Below are 17,133 nucleotides of genomic sequence, written 5' to 3' on the forward strand. Positions count from 1 at the left end.
AGAATTGTAATTGACATCTCTAAAGTTTAATAGGTAATTTGACAATACTATGGCTTAGAGGTGTATTTTGTCCTTTCCGTTTTATGAAGAAAAGTTGAGACAGAAGTACTGAGCAGCCTGCTCTAAGCCAACTGAGTAAACAGCTTGTGAGGCCTTGTTTTTTTTTTAAAAAGTTGGAACAATAGAAGCAGCATGAGTGGGGTCAAGCTCCCAGAACCAGGATATTTAGTTTTAGCTTTCTGCGGTTGCTGGGGTATTAAAGCTTGATGTGGAAGCTGTCATTCCTCTCTGTTACAGCTAAAAACTGGGCTTCTCTTCCTACTGCTAGAATTGCATGTAAGACAATCTATTTTACTGAATTTGTCTTCGCCCAAGAGTGTGTTTATGGGATGTTACTATATTGGAACAATCATTTAGTAGTAGTTAACACATATTATTTTGTTATGCATTTTAATAGTTACAGTTAAGCCAATTGTTTTCTTTTCATTTTGTCTATTTTTACACAACAGTTAAAATACAAAGTATGTTTCGCTTAAAATAGAGTTATTTGACCAATCGCATTGCATCTGGAATGCAACGCCTTACACTTACCCTTAAAAAAAAAAGGTAGGAGCTAGGCTATCGTAATATATGTTGAGGGGGTTTGGTCTGGTCCATAACAGCAATGAAAAACAAGTTCAAAATGGTAGGAAGGAATAACATTCAAAATATATGTACTTTCTACGCAATTAATTCCGATTGCCTGATTTGAAAAGATTAATCCTTTGAATAGAATTCTTACCCATCTCCAGAAGGCATGACATATTAGCAATGATCATGTTTAGCTTATTCACAAAATCAGCATCCTTTATGCTCCCCTTGAAAGATATCCAAACTGTGAAATCATCCTCCCAGTCTTCCGGGTGATCTTTTCCCAACTCCACTTCCATTTCCTCAATGGTTGTAGACCACTTAGAAATAAGCATGTGTCCTAGATTTGATAATTCATCTGCATTTATTCTTTCAGCGTTTCAGGATGATGCCAATTGGTGAGCCACAGAACAGGCTGTGTGATAACCAAAAACACATAAACAGACATAAGAAGCACATTAAGGAGTAGAACTTCATGATGCACCCAGCTGCATGAACTCCAAATACAAGCTCTGAAGCTCTGTAAAAGGTTAACTCTTAGGCCTGCAGTTCCAGATTAGTGTCTTACATTTAAAAAATTATTCACATGCTATAGCAGTCAGTGGCAAGGCCAGCATTTATTGCTCGACCCCAATTGCCATTAGCCAAATGGTTGCTAGGCATTTTCAGACTGCAGTTGCGAGTCAGACTGTGGGCTTAAAATCAGACCAGGCAAGGGCAGAATGTTTTCTTTACTAAAGGACATGAGTGAGCCAAATGGGATTTTACAACAATCCCACACTTACATAGTCATTGTCATTGATATTTCAGAACGCCAATATTACCATAGTGAAAAAGGAGGCCACTCAGTCCATTCATCTGCACCAGCTCTCCAAATGAACATTATGAATTGGTGCCATTCTCCTGCCTTTTTCCGCATAACACTACATATTGTTTGAATAGAAACAATCACCTAATGCCCTGTTGAATGTCTTCATTGAACCTGTCTCCACTACATTTCCAAGTGGTTCACTGTGGACCCTAAATACTTGCTATGCAAACGTTTTGTCTCACAATACAACTGGTTCTTTTAGAAATGACATCATAACTGTGCCCTCTTGTTTTTGTCTTCTACAAATGGGAAGACGGAAGACTGAACCTGGGTCTTTGTTCATTAACGTGGCTCTAACGCGTCTTCTGACATGTGAGCACCACTAGACTATGAAATTTACTCCGGGGGAAGACAGTTGTGCTGAAAATTATGCATGGAGAGCATTCCAGTTGTCAAAGTAAGTCTTGAAAGTTTTTTTTCTATAAATAACATTGTTGCCCATGATGCTTCTCACCTCAGTATGTATAGTCTTTAAAGAAAAGACAAAAATAAAAGAAGAAAAGGATCACCACATACAGATAAAAATTATGATGCTAACCTGGTCCTTCATTTGACAACTGCATTACTTAACTAATACTACTTAGAGGTTACCCATCACCACCTGGACTATAGTGGCTAAAATGTCAGTCAATTACCATCTTACCAGCGAAACAAGGCTGGGCAATAAATGCAGTCTTGCCAATGTTACCATATCTCAAGAATAATAAAACAAAACTATAATAACAGATGACAATAAATTCCTAACAGAACATACATATTTTACACAAGTTACAGAGTGCATGGATTTGAAACCAAGTATCCAAGTTAGTTCAAAAGCAAAAGAGAATGCTGGAGGAACTCAGCAGGTCTATGAGAAAACAGTCAGTTCTGAGAAAGTCATACCGGACTCAAAACGTTAACTCTTTTTCTCTCCACAGATGCTGCCAGACCTGCTGTATTTCTCCAGCATTCTCTGTGTTTGTTTCAGACTTCCAGCGTCTGCAGTGTTTTGCTTTTATATGATTTAGTTGGCAGGCACTATGAAAAGCATTCACCAGTTCTTGTTAAAATTTAGTTTGGTCTCTTTATTTGGACATATGACCCTAATTATTGATCTGAGAAAATATAATTAAAGCATAATGTTCAAAAGGTTCAACTGCCTGCTTGAACCATAAACATGGAAGGAGCTGAACAATGCATCCAAACCAGACAGTAAATCATTGTTCAGAATTTTGAATTAATTCTGTAACAATTTTTCCTTTCTTGAATAATAGTCTGAGTACTGAATCGATCAAAATAAATTAACACAGGCAGAAGATACCAAGAACTGCAGATGCTGGAGTCAGAGTCAATACAGTGTGGAGCTGGGGAAGCACAGCAGATCAGGCTGCATCAGTGGAGTAGGCTGAAGAAGATCCTGACCCAAAACGTCGACTTTCCTACTCCTCTGATGCTGCCTGACCGGCTGTGTTCCCCCAGCTCCACACTGTTGAAATTAACACAGACCTCTGGAAGTGGCTCACCTGCCACTTTCACTTTTGGCCTACAAATTCTGTCAGGTGAGTCAAAGTCTCAAACACCTATTATTTCCCCACCATCTCTTATTAAAGCAAGTGGAATGGGCTATTTCAATGCTAAGGCTGATCATTAAACCAATTCACCTTAAAGCTAATCTTAGGTTAACACTAATTTCTGATCAATAAATAGAAGAGATTTTCTTTAAAGTCCACAGTTTTCACAATCTATTCTTATGATCTTGTCTTGATCCGTGGCACAACATACAGAGTTCTGAATGTTATTCCGGGGATGGCGAGGAAGGAAAGTGTTTGAGGAAGAGAATGAGATAGGGAGGAAAGGAGAGGCAAAACTAAACTAATATACTTCCAGTTCATCCATACAGTCAATTAACTTGAGTTTTCAGATCCAGTTTTAAAAAGCAAAACAAAGATATTTTTAAAGTGTCATCCAACGTCACTCTCCGCCCCATCTCGATTAACCTATCCTTCATGAAATCACGTTGACACCGTATTGATATTTGTCCGTAGTACCCCACCACCGTGCCTGATGATATATTCATAGAAACATAGAGAATGGAAGAGGCCATTCGGCCCATCACGTCTGTACTGCCAAAATATACTAATGCCTACAAGACCCACTTACCCACAGTAGGCTTATAGCCTTGAATGTTTTGACACTTCAAGTGCTCATCCGAAAACTTTTAAAAGGTTGTGAGGTTTCCTACCTCAACTATCTACCCAGACACTGCATTTAGGCTCCCACTGGGTGAAAAAAGTGTTTTCCTCAAATCTCCTCTAAACCTTCTGCCTTTCACTTTAAGATTACACTCTCCTGTTATTGACCCTTCAACAAAGGTGAACAGCTAAATTCTATTCAACCAGTTCTTTCCCCTCAATCTCATATACCTCTACTCCCCTCTCTGCTCCAAAAGAAAAACCTGAACATATCAGCCTCTCTTCATAGCTGAAGTCCTCCATACCAGGCAACATCCTGATAAATCTCCTTTGCACTTCCTCTAGTGCAATCACATCCCTCCAATAGTGTGGTGACCAGAACTGCAAACATTATTCCAACTGTGACCTAACCAAAGTTTTGCACAGGTCCAACATGATTTCCTTGCTCTTTTAAACTATGCCTTGACTGATAAGGACAAGTGGTCAATTCAGTGGCACAGTGGTTAGCACTACTGCCTCACAGCACCAGAGATCTGGGTTCGATTCCAGCCTTGAGTGATTGCCTGTGTGGAGTTATCACGTTCTCCCTGTGTCTGCATGGGTTTCCTCCAGTTTCCTCCTAAAATCCAAAAATGAGCAGGTTAGGTGGATTGGGCATGGTAAAATTGTCCCATTGTGTCTAGGGAAGTGCAGGGTAGGTGGGTTAGCCAAGATAAATGTAGGGTTACTGGGTCAGTCTGGGTGGGATGCCCTTCAGAGGGTTGGTACAGACTCTATTTGCACTGTAGGGTTTCTGTGATTTTGTGAAGTGTATGCTTTCTTAAGCACCCTATTAACCTGTCCTGCGACCTTCAGGGATCTATGGACAAGCACCCTGAGATCTCCCTGTTCCTCTGAGCTTCCTGTCTTCCCATGCATTGAGTAACTTTCTCACACTGATATTAAACGCACAGGTCTCTAGTGACTTGGTTTCTCCCTCTCAAGCATTTGACCTCTGCAATTGTCAGGAAAAAAAAGGCACAATTTCTGAATCTGAAGAGTTGTGAAAAATTATGACTAACAAATCTGCACTTTTCTCACCTGGGAGCAGTTACATCAATCCTCTTTTCTTATGCTCCATTACTTTCTCCATTACAAGTTTGAAGCACATGTAAATCCACTCAGTTCCTCCCCTTGACTTATTTTTACATTTCCTTGTAGTATTAGTATTGTTCTGCCTTCCTTCACTGTGAACACACAAGAAATTCCCATTTTGTCAGAATGTCATTTCTTTACTAACCATTGTAGTTTTGCCTATATCTGTCTCTAATGGACCCACTTATCTCGTTAACACACTTCTCAACATACTCATAACGTGTTTTGCTATTTTCCTGAAAATTATTTTCATATTTTCTCTTTGCATCAAATTACTTTTGTTTCCCTTCCTTAGGTGCTTTTTATAACTCTCCATGTCTGCTAGATTTCCACATTTCCTGGCAGTTGTTAGGCATTTCGCTTGAGTCCTTGCTGAATTTGCTCACCATGGTTAATTAACTACACAAGTAGAACCTTTGTTTCCTCTGTGCATGCATGGATTTTGTTTCATTCATTCAAAACAGTATTTGGTATAAGAACAACATGAAAGAACAAGAGTAGGCCATTCAGCCCTTCATCTCTCAAGCTTCTTCCAATATTGCTGATCTGATTTCAATTCCACCTTCCTGCCAAATCGCCATATCACTTTATTCCCTCAGATTAAAGAAACCTGTTGACCTTATTCTTGAATATACTTAACAGCTGAGCAACCACTGGCCTCTGGAGTTGAGAATTCCAAAGATACTTGTCACTGCTCGTCTTTCGTTTCATCCTTAACAGTTCATCTGAGATTAATTCAATTAATTCACCTCTTATCCATTTGAAGTTTCCTCACAGTTCATGACCATTTCTCATCCCTCTCAAACCTAACAACAAATTCAATCACATTATAGTCAATGATTAGATTGCTAACTAATTCTGGTTCATTGCTCATCACTAAGCCCATGGAGGTCTTTTCCATGGTTAGTTCTAAAACACACTTCTTGAAATAATGTCTTGAATACATTCCAAAAGTTGCTTGGTTTTACAATTGAGCTCTTTCGCTCTAGCCAGAAAATTAAAATTCCTCACTTGAGGGTGTTAGCATGCTGAGACCTCTGGGGGTACAGTCCCAAAAATAATGCAGATGGTGGCATGGAATGAAGCTATGTTACACTTAAATTAACATAGTAAAGAGGAGACTACTTAAGAATAGAAAAATTGTGAGAGCAGAGCTTTTATCTGCTCTGGATCAGTGAATGATAAAATACAAGGGGAAATGACTTAACAAACAAAGTTTCTCAATTCTCATGAATTAACAAGCAATATCCAATGATGTTGGCCCAGATCTTAAAGCTGGAGACTAGAGAATGACCACAGTTGTGCATCAGAACCCCATGCAAGACCCACTACACTGGCTCTGCTAGAAATGCTCAAGAAGTTTGAACCTCCTACAGGCAATTTCCCTGCTCCCCAATGCCTTCTGAAAAAGTCTGTTGATTTTGAGGCAAATTCGGAGACTTTGCACATATGGCTTATCTGGATATTTGTGGAAATGTTAAGCACATTATTTTTTTCCCCATTAATGTCTAACTATACAATGAAACAGCCCCCAACATACACAACATCCACCCACGATTCATGAAAAAGAAAACAGAAATTGCTGGAAAATCATAGTCATAGGGTCTGTATCTGTGCTGTATGACTCCTAGGTCGAAACCATTGATACCAACGAAGTTTCCCAAACTAAACTAGTCCCACTTGCCTGTGAGATAGCAACAACTGCCGATGCTGGAGTCAGAGATAACACAGCGTGCAGCTGGAGGTACACAGCAGGCCAGGCAGCATCAGAGGAGCAGGAAAGCTGACATTTCAGGTTGGGACCCTTTTTTTCTGAAGAAGGGTCCCGACCCAAAACATCAGCTTTCCTGTTCCTCTGATGCTACCTGGTCTGCTGTGTTCCTCCAGCTCCACACTGTGTTATCACCCACTTACCTGTGTTTGGCCCATATCCCTCTAAACCATTCCTATTCTTGTACCGGTCCAAATATCTTTTAAATGTTGTATCTGTACCTGCATTTGAGAGCATGGTGAAACTTGCTGATTTCGTAACTACAGCTTTTAAACTCATTTAAGCTTAATACTGAATAGAGGAAGGAGAGAAAGTACAAATTTTTTGGCTATATCTTGTCATTATGCATTTTTAAAAATTGCTAGTCAATTACAGCCAGGAATAAAACACAATGCTAAAGTTCTTGTGATATAAATAAGGAATGCTCTTCGCTATATACTTCATATCACAGGAGTGGAATTAGTGAAAATTTCACATTTACAGAGTTCTGGGTAAAATATCCCATTTTGATTTTTATGCAGGTAATTTAACAATTGGTGTCTTGAAAACAGTTCACATTACAGAAAAGAAAGTGCTGGAAGTCTTAGAAAAATAAAGGTGGATAAATCTCCAGGGCCTGATTAATTGTATCCTAGGACATTGTAGGAAGTTAGGGAAGAATGTGCAGGAGCCTAGCAGAAATATTTGTATAATCTATAACCATGTGTGAGGTGCCAGAGGACTGGAGGGTGGCTAATACGTTGTGCCTTTATTTAAGAAAAGCTGTAAGGACAAGCCAGGGAACTATAGACTTGTGAGTCTGACATCAGTGGTGGTTAAGTTGTTGGAGGTGATTCTGAATGGTTGGATTTACATGCATTTGAAGAGGCAAAGAATGATTAGGGATAGTAAGCATGGTTTTGCGCAAGGAAAATCTTCTCTCACAAACTTGATTTGGTTTGTTTTGAGGAAGTAACCAAGAAGATTGATGAGGGCAGAGCAGTAGATGTTGTTTACTTGGACTTTAGTAGAGCCTTTGATAAGATACTGCCTGGTAGACTAATTAGTAAAGTTATATCATATGGGATTCAGGGTGAGCTTGCCAACTGGATACAAAATTGGCTTGACAGTAGGAGACAGAGGGTGGTGGTGGGAGGGTTGTTTTTTTTTGACGGGGGCCTGTAACCAGTGGTGTTACACAGGAATCAGTACTGGGTCCACTTTTGTTTGTCATTTATATACACAATTTGGATGAGAATATAGGAGGCATGATTAGTAAGTTTGTGGATGATGCCAAAATTGGTGGTATAATGGACAGTGAAGAAGGTTATTTCAGAGTATGACAGGATCTTGATCAATTGGGTCAATGAGCTGAGGACTGGCATATGAACTTTAATTTGGATAAATACAAAGTTTGCATTTTGGTAAAACAAACAACGGCAGGACTTATACAATTAATGGTAAGGCCCTGGGTAATGTTGTAGATCAGAGACACCTAGGGGTTCAGGTACGTAATTCTTTGAAATTTGTGTCACATGTAGACAGGGTGGTTAAGAAGGTATTTAGCACGCTTGCCTTTGTTGCTCAGACCTTTTAGTTATGGAGTTGGGATGTCATGTTGTGGTTGTAAAGGACGTTAGTGAGGCCTCTGCTGAAGTACTATGTGCAGTTCTGGTCACCTTGTTATAGGAAGGATATTATTAAATTGGAGAGTGTTCAGAAAAGATTTACCAGGATGCTACCGGGAATGGATGGTTTGAGTTATAAAAATAGGCTGGGACTTTTTTTTCACTGGAGCATAGAAGGTTGAGGGGTGACTTTATAGGGGTTTGGAAAATCATGAAGGGCATAGATAAAGTGAATAGCAAAGGTCTTTTCTCTGGGAGGAGGGAGGGAAAGAATTCATAACTAAGGGCAACCTTTTAAAGGTGAGAGGCAAAAGATTTAAAAAGGACATGAGGGGCAACTTTTCTGCTTTTGTTTTACATAGAGAGTGGTTAGTGTGTGGAATGAACTGCGAGAGGAAGTTGTGGATGCAGCTACAGTTAAGTTTAAAAGACATTTGGAGGGATATGGGCCAAACGCAGGCAGGTGGGATTAGTTTGGTTTGGGAACATGGTTGGCGTGAACTAGTTGGACCGAAGGGTCTATTTCCATGCTTTATGACTCTATAACTGTAAAATACCACACAAGTAACTGTATAGGTATCTTCTTTCACAATATTTAGAATCAAGCTAACATTCAAAATTTAATTATATATTTATCTTCTCTGGGTTTCTTTCATTGAGGGCTTAACATTAAGACATATGCATAGAGCCAAAGAAATGATATGACTATACAAGCAAAATATTGCAGAAACTACAAATAAAAAGGCTAGGCATATTCAACAGACTTGAAATCTTAACAATGCTAGTCTCCACAGATGCCGTCTGACCTGCTGATGGATATCTTAAAATACAATGGAACATAGAACATAGAACATAACAGCGCAGTACAGGCCCTTCGGCCCTCGATGTTGCGCTGACCTGTGAAACCAATCTGAAGCCCGTCTAACCTATACGATTCCATTATCATCCAGATGTTTATCCAATGACCATTTAAATGCCCTTAAAGTTGGCGAGTCTACTATTTTTGCAGGCAGGCCATTCCACGCCCTTACTACTCTCTGAGTAAAGAACCTACCTCTGCATCTGTCCTATATCTATCACCCCTCAATTTAAAGCTATGTCCCCTCGTGCTAGCCATCACCATCCGAGGAAAAAGGCTCCCACTGTCCACCCTATCTAATCCTCTGATCATCTTGTATGTCTCTATCAAGTCACCTCTTAACCTTCTTCTCTCTAACGAAAACAGCTTCAAGACCCTCAGCCTTTCCTCAGAAGACCTTCCCTCCATACCAGGCAACATCCTGGTAAATCTCCTCTGCACCCTTTCCAATGCTTCCACATCCTTCCTATAATGCGGTGACCAGAACTGTACGCAATACTCCAAGTGCGGCCGCACCAGAGTTTTGTACAGCTGCAACATGACCTCATGGCTCCGAAATTCAATCCCTTTACCAATAAAACCTAACATACTGTACGCCTTCTTAACAACGCTATCAACCTGGGTGGCAACTTTCAGTGATCCATGCACATGGACACCGAGATCTTTCTGCTCATCCACACTACCAAGAATCTTACCATTAGCCCAGTACTCTGTATTCCTGTTACTCCTTCCAAAGTGAATCACCTCACACTTTTCCGCATTAAACTCCATTTGCCACCTCTCAGCCCAGCTCTGCAGCTTATCTATGTCCCTCTGTAACCTGCAACATTCTTCCGCACTATCCACAACTCCACCAACTTTGGTGTCATCTGCAAATTTACTAACCCATCCTTCTACGCCCTCATCCAGGTCATTTATAAAAATGACAAACAGCAGTGGCCCCAAAACAGATCCTTGAGGTACACCACTAGTAACTGAACTCCAGGATGAACATTTCCCATCAACCACCACCCTCTGTCTTCTTACAGCTAGCCAATTTCTGATCCAAACCGCTAAATCACCCTCAATCCCATGCCTCCGTATTTTCTGCAATAGCCTACCATGGGGAACCTTATCAAACGCTTTACTGAAATCCATATACACCACATCAACCGCTTTACCCTCATCCACCTGTTTGGTCACCTTCTCAAAGAACTCAATAAGGTTTGTGAGGCACGACCTACCCTTCACAAAACCGTGTTGACTATCCCTAATCAAATTATTCCTTTCCAGATGATTATAAATCCTATCTCTTATAATCCTTTCCAACACTTTACCCACAACCGAAGTAAGGCTCACTGGTCTATAATTACCAGGGTTGTCTCTACTCCCCTTCTTGAACAAGGGAACAACATTTGCTAGTCTCCAGTCTTCTGGCACTATTCCTGAAGACAATGACGACATAAAGATCAAAGTCAAAGGCTCTGCAATCTCCTCTCTAGCTTCCCAGAGAATCCTAGGATAAATCCCATCCGGCCCAGGGGACTTATCTATTTTCACACCTTCCAGAATTGCTAACACCTCCTCCTTATGAACCTCAATCCCGTCTAGTCTAATAGACTGTACCTCAGTATTCTCCTCAACTACATTGTCTTTTTCCTGTGTGAATACTGACGAAAAATATTCATTTAGCGCCTCTCCTATCTCTTCGGACTCCACGCACAACTTCCCACTACTGTCCTTGACCGGCCCCAATCTTACTCTAGTCATTCTTTTATTCCTGACATACCTATAGAAAGCTTTAGGGTTTTCCTTGATCCTACCTGCTAAAGACTTCTCATGTCCCCTCCTGGCTCTTCTTAGCTCTCTCTATAGGTCCTTCCTGGCTAACTTGTAACTCTCAAGCGCCCTAACTGAGCCTTCACGCCTCATCTCTACATAAGCCTCCTTCTTCCTCTTGACAAGAGATTCAACTTCTTTAGTAAACCACGGTTCCCTCACTCGACCACTTCCTCCCTGCCTGACAGGTACATACTTCTCAAGGACACGCAGTAGCTGTTCCTTGAACAAGCTCCACATTTCAATTGTGCCCAGCCCCTGCAGTTTCCTTCTCCATCCTATGCATCCTAAATCTTGCCTCATCGCCTCATAATTGCCTTTCCCCCAGCTATAACTCTTGCCGTGCGGTATATACCTATCCCTTTCCATCGCTAAAGTAAATGTAACCGAATTGTGGTCACTATCGCCAAAATGCTCACCTACCTCCAAATCTAACACCTGGCCTGGTTCATTACCCAGTACCAAATCCAATGTGGCCTCGCCTCTTGTTGGCCTATCTACATACGGTGTCAGAAAACCCTCCTGCACACATTGGACAAAAACTGACCCATCTGAAGTACTCAAACTATAGCATTTCCAGTCAATATTTGGAAAGTTAAAGTCCCCCATAACAACTACCCTGTTACTTTCGCTCCTATCCAGAATCATCTTTGCAATCTTTTCCTCTCCATCTCTGGAACTTTTCGGAGGCCTACAGAAAACTCCCAACAGGGTGACCTCTCCTTTCCTGGTTCTAACCTCAGCCCATACTACCTCAGTAGACGAGTTGTCATCAAACATCCTTTCTGCCACCGTAATACTGTCCTTGACTAACAATGCCACACCTCCCCCTCTTTTACCACCTTCCCTGATCTTACTGAAACATCTAAACCCCGGAACCTGCAACAACCATTCCTGTCCCTGCTCTATCCATGTCTCCGAAATGGCCACAACATCGAAGTCCCAGGTACCAACCCATGCTGCAAGTTCACCCACCTTATTCCGGATGCTCCTGGCATTGAAGTAGACACACTTCAAACCACCTTCCTGCCTGCCGGTACACTCCTGCGACCTTGAAACCTTATTTATGACCTCACTACTCTCAAGCTCCTCTACACTGGAGCTACAATTCAGGTTCCCATCCCCCTGTTGAATTAGTTTAAACCCTCCCGAAGAGCATTAGCAAATTTCCCCCCCAGGATATTGTCAAAATGTCCAACTGATACAGGGCTGAATTCTGCTATGCCCTGAACAATGTGGGCAATGAGGAGATAGCTGGGAAAATATGGCGAGAATGGAAAAAATGTGAGTTTTGATGCCAGGTGACAAGAACATCCAATTTAGCGCATGAAGTTTCCATGGCTAGATAAGGGTCTCACTTGTGGGTGTCGAGGGACCTATTTGCATGCATTAATATTTCATCATTGTTACCTAATTTTGCCTTATCTATATGCAGGCTGCTATCTTCCCCAGCAGTGGAGAGAAACCAGATGGTGGCAATTCCCAACATTAACGTCTGAGAGGATACCTAGCGACTAAATTTCCTGGTTTCTTCTCCAGGTTTCTGTCTTGCCAGCATTCACCAACACCTAATAAAAACCAAAAGAACTGCGGATGCTGTAAATCAGGAACAAAAACAGAAGTTGCTGGAAAAGCTCAGCAGGTCTGGCAGCATCTGTGAAGAAAAAGTCAGAGTTAACGTTTCGGATCCATTCTGAGCAAGGGTCACTGGACCCGAAACGTTAACTCTGATTTTTTTCTTCACAGATGCTGCCAGACCTGCTGAGCTTTTCCAGCAACTTCTGTTCTTGCTCACCAACACTGACATGGGCAGATACTGCCTGGAAATCGCACAAATAGAGGCTGGAATAAGCTAAGCACAAGCCTCAGCACACCACATTGGTACATCTCAGACTCACTCACTTCAGTATTACACTTTGGAACTCACCAATACCCAACAATTCAATTCTGCTGCCAGAATGCTTTGCACACAGGAACAGGCTCCAATTTCATGCATTGGCATAGGCTGTATCTCAGGGCTCTTGGGTTGCTTTCTCAGTACTCACTCACTTTGCACCTACTTAGATGCTTACAGCATCTCTGCCTTGCCTAGTCTTTTTGCTCGTTGCCACCTCATTTGGAACTTAAATGCTCAACATACTGGTCTGGCAGCACGTGGAGAGAAAACAGTGATAACGTGTCGAGTTCTAGATTTTGAGCCCTTTTATATTCTAAAAACCACCATAAGGGGGATATGAAGATATTTCAACTTGTAAGGAATCTAAATCTTAAGAATTTAAGTGCAATGATATTCACTGAGAAATCCAAAAGGAACTTGGAAAAAAAATTTATTTCCCCAGACAATGGTTAGTATGCGGAACTTATTAACATGTGGAGTAGTTGAGTAAAATATCATGAATACATTTAAAGGGAAGCCAGTTTTTCTTACCTCTCCATTGTCATTTTTCTTCCTTTCTCTCTCTCAATCCAATTTTTTCCTTGCCTCTGACTTAGAATCTGATTTATTTAATTTATTTATTGTATCTGTTTAGTGAGTTTAGAAACTGGTATTTTAGAAATAGAAACATGGATAGAATTCTATGAAAACCATGATTTAGTATTTATCAGAAAACAATAATAATAGTCTGCCTGAAAAAATCCGTGCATACGGAAAAACAAATGAACCAGTTCTTCAAAGAAAGCCGCTGCTGAGATGATTATTTCCCCCACAGTACAGGGATTATGGATCAGTCTGTCGAAGATCTAGCTGATGAGTAAAAGCACTTAACTGTAAACAGTGAAACATTGGATCCTTTCTTGCTTCAATCTTAGTCTCGTAAAAATGGGAATCTTGTTAAGAATTGGGAACATTTCCACAATTTAGTGTCGTATCTCCTAGTATCCTTTCTCACATCTGCTCCTGTTCAGAGTTCAGATTCAGAATGTACATGTTACGGTTAGGCTGTGGATTTACAACATCGACTTTATCATGAGACAAGTTACTACTTCCTAAGTTGTAAGTATCAAAGCGACTGGACTAAAATGTTCACATCAATGAGATGTACCTCTTCATAATTTTAGCAAATGTTTTACTGATTGTGACAATTTACTGAAATATAAACAGATATTCACTCAATACCCACTCAAAACTTTTGGTTCTGAGGAAGGGTCACTGGACCCGAAATGTTAACTCTGATTTTTTCTTCACAGATGCTGCCAGACCTGCTGAGCTTTTCCAGTAACTTCTGTTTTTGTTTCTCAGAGATTGATTTAATGGATTTCAATCATAACATTAAACATCAACTCAACCAGACAAAGCTGTGCTAAAGAACAACTGAGTTGTGTAACAAATTAATGTCTCTTATTATGGCTAAATTTGAGGAAAACAACAAGTATAATTTCTTGTATTAATGTAATTAATCCTTTCACAATACTGTCAATAATTTGACATGCTCACAAGTAAACATTACTAAAATCTTAACAACAGCACTTTTACTGTTGAAAACCCATGTTTTTTTCAAGTATATGTTCCTTAAATAATCCCTGCAAACTATTCCTATTTCTCCAAGGAGCATTACCTTACAAAAGATGTAACAAGGCACAAAACTTAACAATATTTCTCAAAGACATTTGTGAAACAAGCCTGTAAAGGTGCAACTTTTATGTAAAAGCAAAATACTGAGGATGCTGGAAATCTGAAACAACACACGAAGAATGCTGGAGAAACTCAGCAGGTCTGGCAGCATCCGTGGAGAGGGAAACAGAGTTAACACTTTGAGTCCAGCATGACTCCACTTCAGAACAGCATTCTGTATTTTTTGCGACTTTTGCATGTTAATGCATAAATTATTAAGTACTTAAAAATTAATCTGCAGCCTATATGCCAACTTTGTGCATCATGCATTTTAAGATCAATAGCCTTAAAATTTCAAGATCTTCCCCCTACCTAATGTTCACAGTAACATGGATCACAAAAAGCTTGATTTGCTTGGATGCGCCGTTAGACAAAATAGAATTATGTACCGTGTATAAGATTCTGAAAATACAAAATCTCAAGATCTAGGACTACGAATGTGTAATTACAAAACTCTGAGGTGTACACAGAAATATTCTGCACCAGTGACAACCCAACAATTTAGTATGCTTCTGTTCACTATAGTTCAATACAGCATCTCACTGTATCAATGGAAGGACCTATGCCCCTACAGACCAGTGTGGACCAAGACAACATGAAGGACTTTGTCTTAAAACGTTGCAATTTAGTCTACATTCATGTGCCATTGGTTACTGATGAATATACCTGCAACACCTGCATTAGCACAATTAATAAGGCAGAATAAATCACAACATGAAAGAAATTTTAAGAAACACTTCTGCTTGAAGTACAGAAGAACTTGTTACCTGTCAACTATCTTAAAAAGGTACCAACCAATTACATATAAAAATGTAGTGACAGTGCAAGGTGTAAGCTGTATGTAGTGGGTCAGTGTCAAAGTAAAAGTAAAAATCAACACCATTGAAAAGGGCCTATTTGCACACCAACAAATTTTTCAGCTAAAGTGTCACAGAAAAATTAATTTTACCAAGAAGAATTATTTTTAAAATATCAACCTGAGAGATCTACATTCAATACTTGACAGAAAAGTTCATGTGAAAGTGTATGCCTTGTAAAAACAGTAAGCTGAAAAAGACAGTAAGTTATTACATGCTCTATAGCTGGTTTCTACTCATCATTCCACACAGAAAAGCTGTTTAAATGGATCTCATGCACAGCAATCATTGAGCCACTTATATAAAAACTTCAATGCATAATTTAAAAATCAAACAAGTTCTTAGTAGAACTTAGTAAAACCAGTTCAGAGGAAGGATCACCGGACCTGAAACATTAACTCTGTTTTTTCCTTCACAGATGCTGCCAGACCTGCTGAGCTTTTCCAGCAACTTTGTCTTTGTTCTTAGTAAAACTGTTTATTTCATCCTTGAAGCAAGTTTCTGGGAGCAGCTAAAGACACACATCCGTCACATTCAAATTCTTTCCTATAGGTTTAAATCCAAGCCAACAGAAACAGACTAATTTACAGACCAAAAACAGAACATTTATCGTTAAGGATTTAACTGGCAGTCAAATTCATAACAAGTAAGAATTTGATCAAGTTACCCAATGTTAGTATTTTCAAAATTTAAGGAAGAAATTAGGGAACTTCTTTAATAAGGATAAATAATTTGAAGATGAAAGACAGAATTACATCAGTTAATATAAAAAAATCACATTGATTGTACAACACATTGCTTCTGTAACAACATATTTAACTAATGATGATGTAGCCCCGTTTCTGCAAATGTATAGACAAACATCAGAAATAACCTTGCCCTTACGATTTATGTGCTTTTACTATTGAATTCAACAGAAAATGCAATACAAGATTTATTGAAGTAAAATTAAACTGCATTTAACATGACAGGAAAATTGTCATCATTGCATCCTTCAAACAGAACAAAACAAATAACTTGATTATAATCACTATCAGACCATAAGTAAGGAAAAGTGACATTCGTACTCTGCCCAAAAGGGTGGTGGAAGCCTATTCAAAGGTACTTTTCAAAAGCGAATTGGATAAATATTTGAAAAGTGCAACTTGGCAGGGGTAATGACAAAAGAGACGAGGCTTAAGGACTTATTGCAGATTTTGTTTCAAAGCGGCAGCAAAGGCATAATAGGTCAGAAGGTCGCCTTCTAGATTATTATGAGAAATTAAACAGACCACAACTGTGTTTAACACCGAACAAGGGAATGTGACAATTGGGAGGAAACGCTGTGATACGAACTGACAGATCGATCTCAGGCGCGCCGTGAGAGAAATATTCTTAAAAACATATGGATAGCTGGTTTGTATTTAAATTAATCGACTAAGCGAACTAGGAGGTTTGGGTATCAACATCACACCCTACATAGAGGCGGAGAGGGAAGGCAAAGCTCGAAACACTGCGGCACAATGAATGACAGGGGGGGGTTAAGAGTGGCACCGGGCCCGGGATTGATGTCAAGCTCCCTCTGCACCGGAGAGTAGCCCGAGGCTCGCAGGGCCCCGGTCTCTGTCACAAACTTACCGGCCTCCGTCAAGCCGCCGACCCAGCCGCTCTCATGCCTCTGATCACTGCTGGAACGTTAGTTTCACACAGCCATAAATTTCACAGATTGATGCTGAATAGAATTCGCGATCTGCTCCCTCCTCCCCCTCCCATCCCCCCCCCCTCCAAAACCCGTCAACACAGGGACCAGCATCCACAGAGAA

General features: G+C 40.2%; 1 protein-coding gene across 12 annotated transcripts in view; it reads right to left on the minus strand.

Annotated features, from left to right (window-relative positions):
* The window catches only part of ncoa6 (nuclear receptor coactivator 6), a 58,351-nt gene extending 41,218 nt beyond the window's left edge, over positions 1-17,133 (minus strand). For 8 of the 12 annotated variants that reach the window (XM_048608211.1, XM_020515761.2, XM_048608210.1 and 5 more), the window contains exons 1-2: positions 16,949-17,071; positions 782-1,045 (exon numbers count right to left, since the gene is read on the minus strand). In XM_048608211.1, coding sequence (XP_048464168.1) covers positions 782-965 — 184 coding nt within the window. In that variant the 5' untranslated portion in view covers positions 966-1,045; positions 16,949-17,071. Of the gene's footprint in view, positions 1-781; positions 1,046-4,752; positions 4,899-13,629; positions 13,679-16,948 lie in introns of those variants that run through there. The other 4 variants (XM_048608206.1, XM_020515760.2, XM_020515758.2 and 1 more) reach the window with 4 other exon arrangements.

This window comes from Rhincodon typus, chromosome 19, assembly GCF_021869965.1.
Source record: "Rhincodon typus isolate 14 chromosome 19, sRhiTyp1.1, whole genome shotgun sequence".
Lineage (NCBI taxonomy): Eukaryota > Metazoa > Chordata > Chondrichthyes > Orectolobiformes > Rhincodontidae > Rhincodon > Rhincodon typus.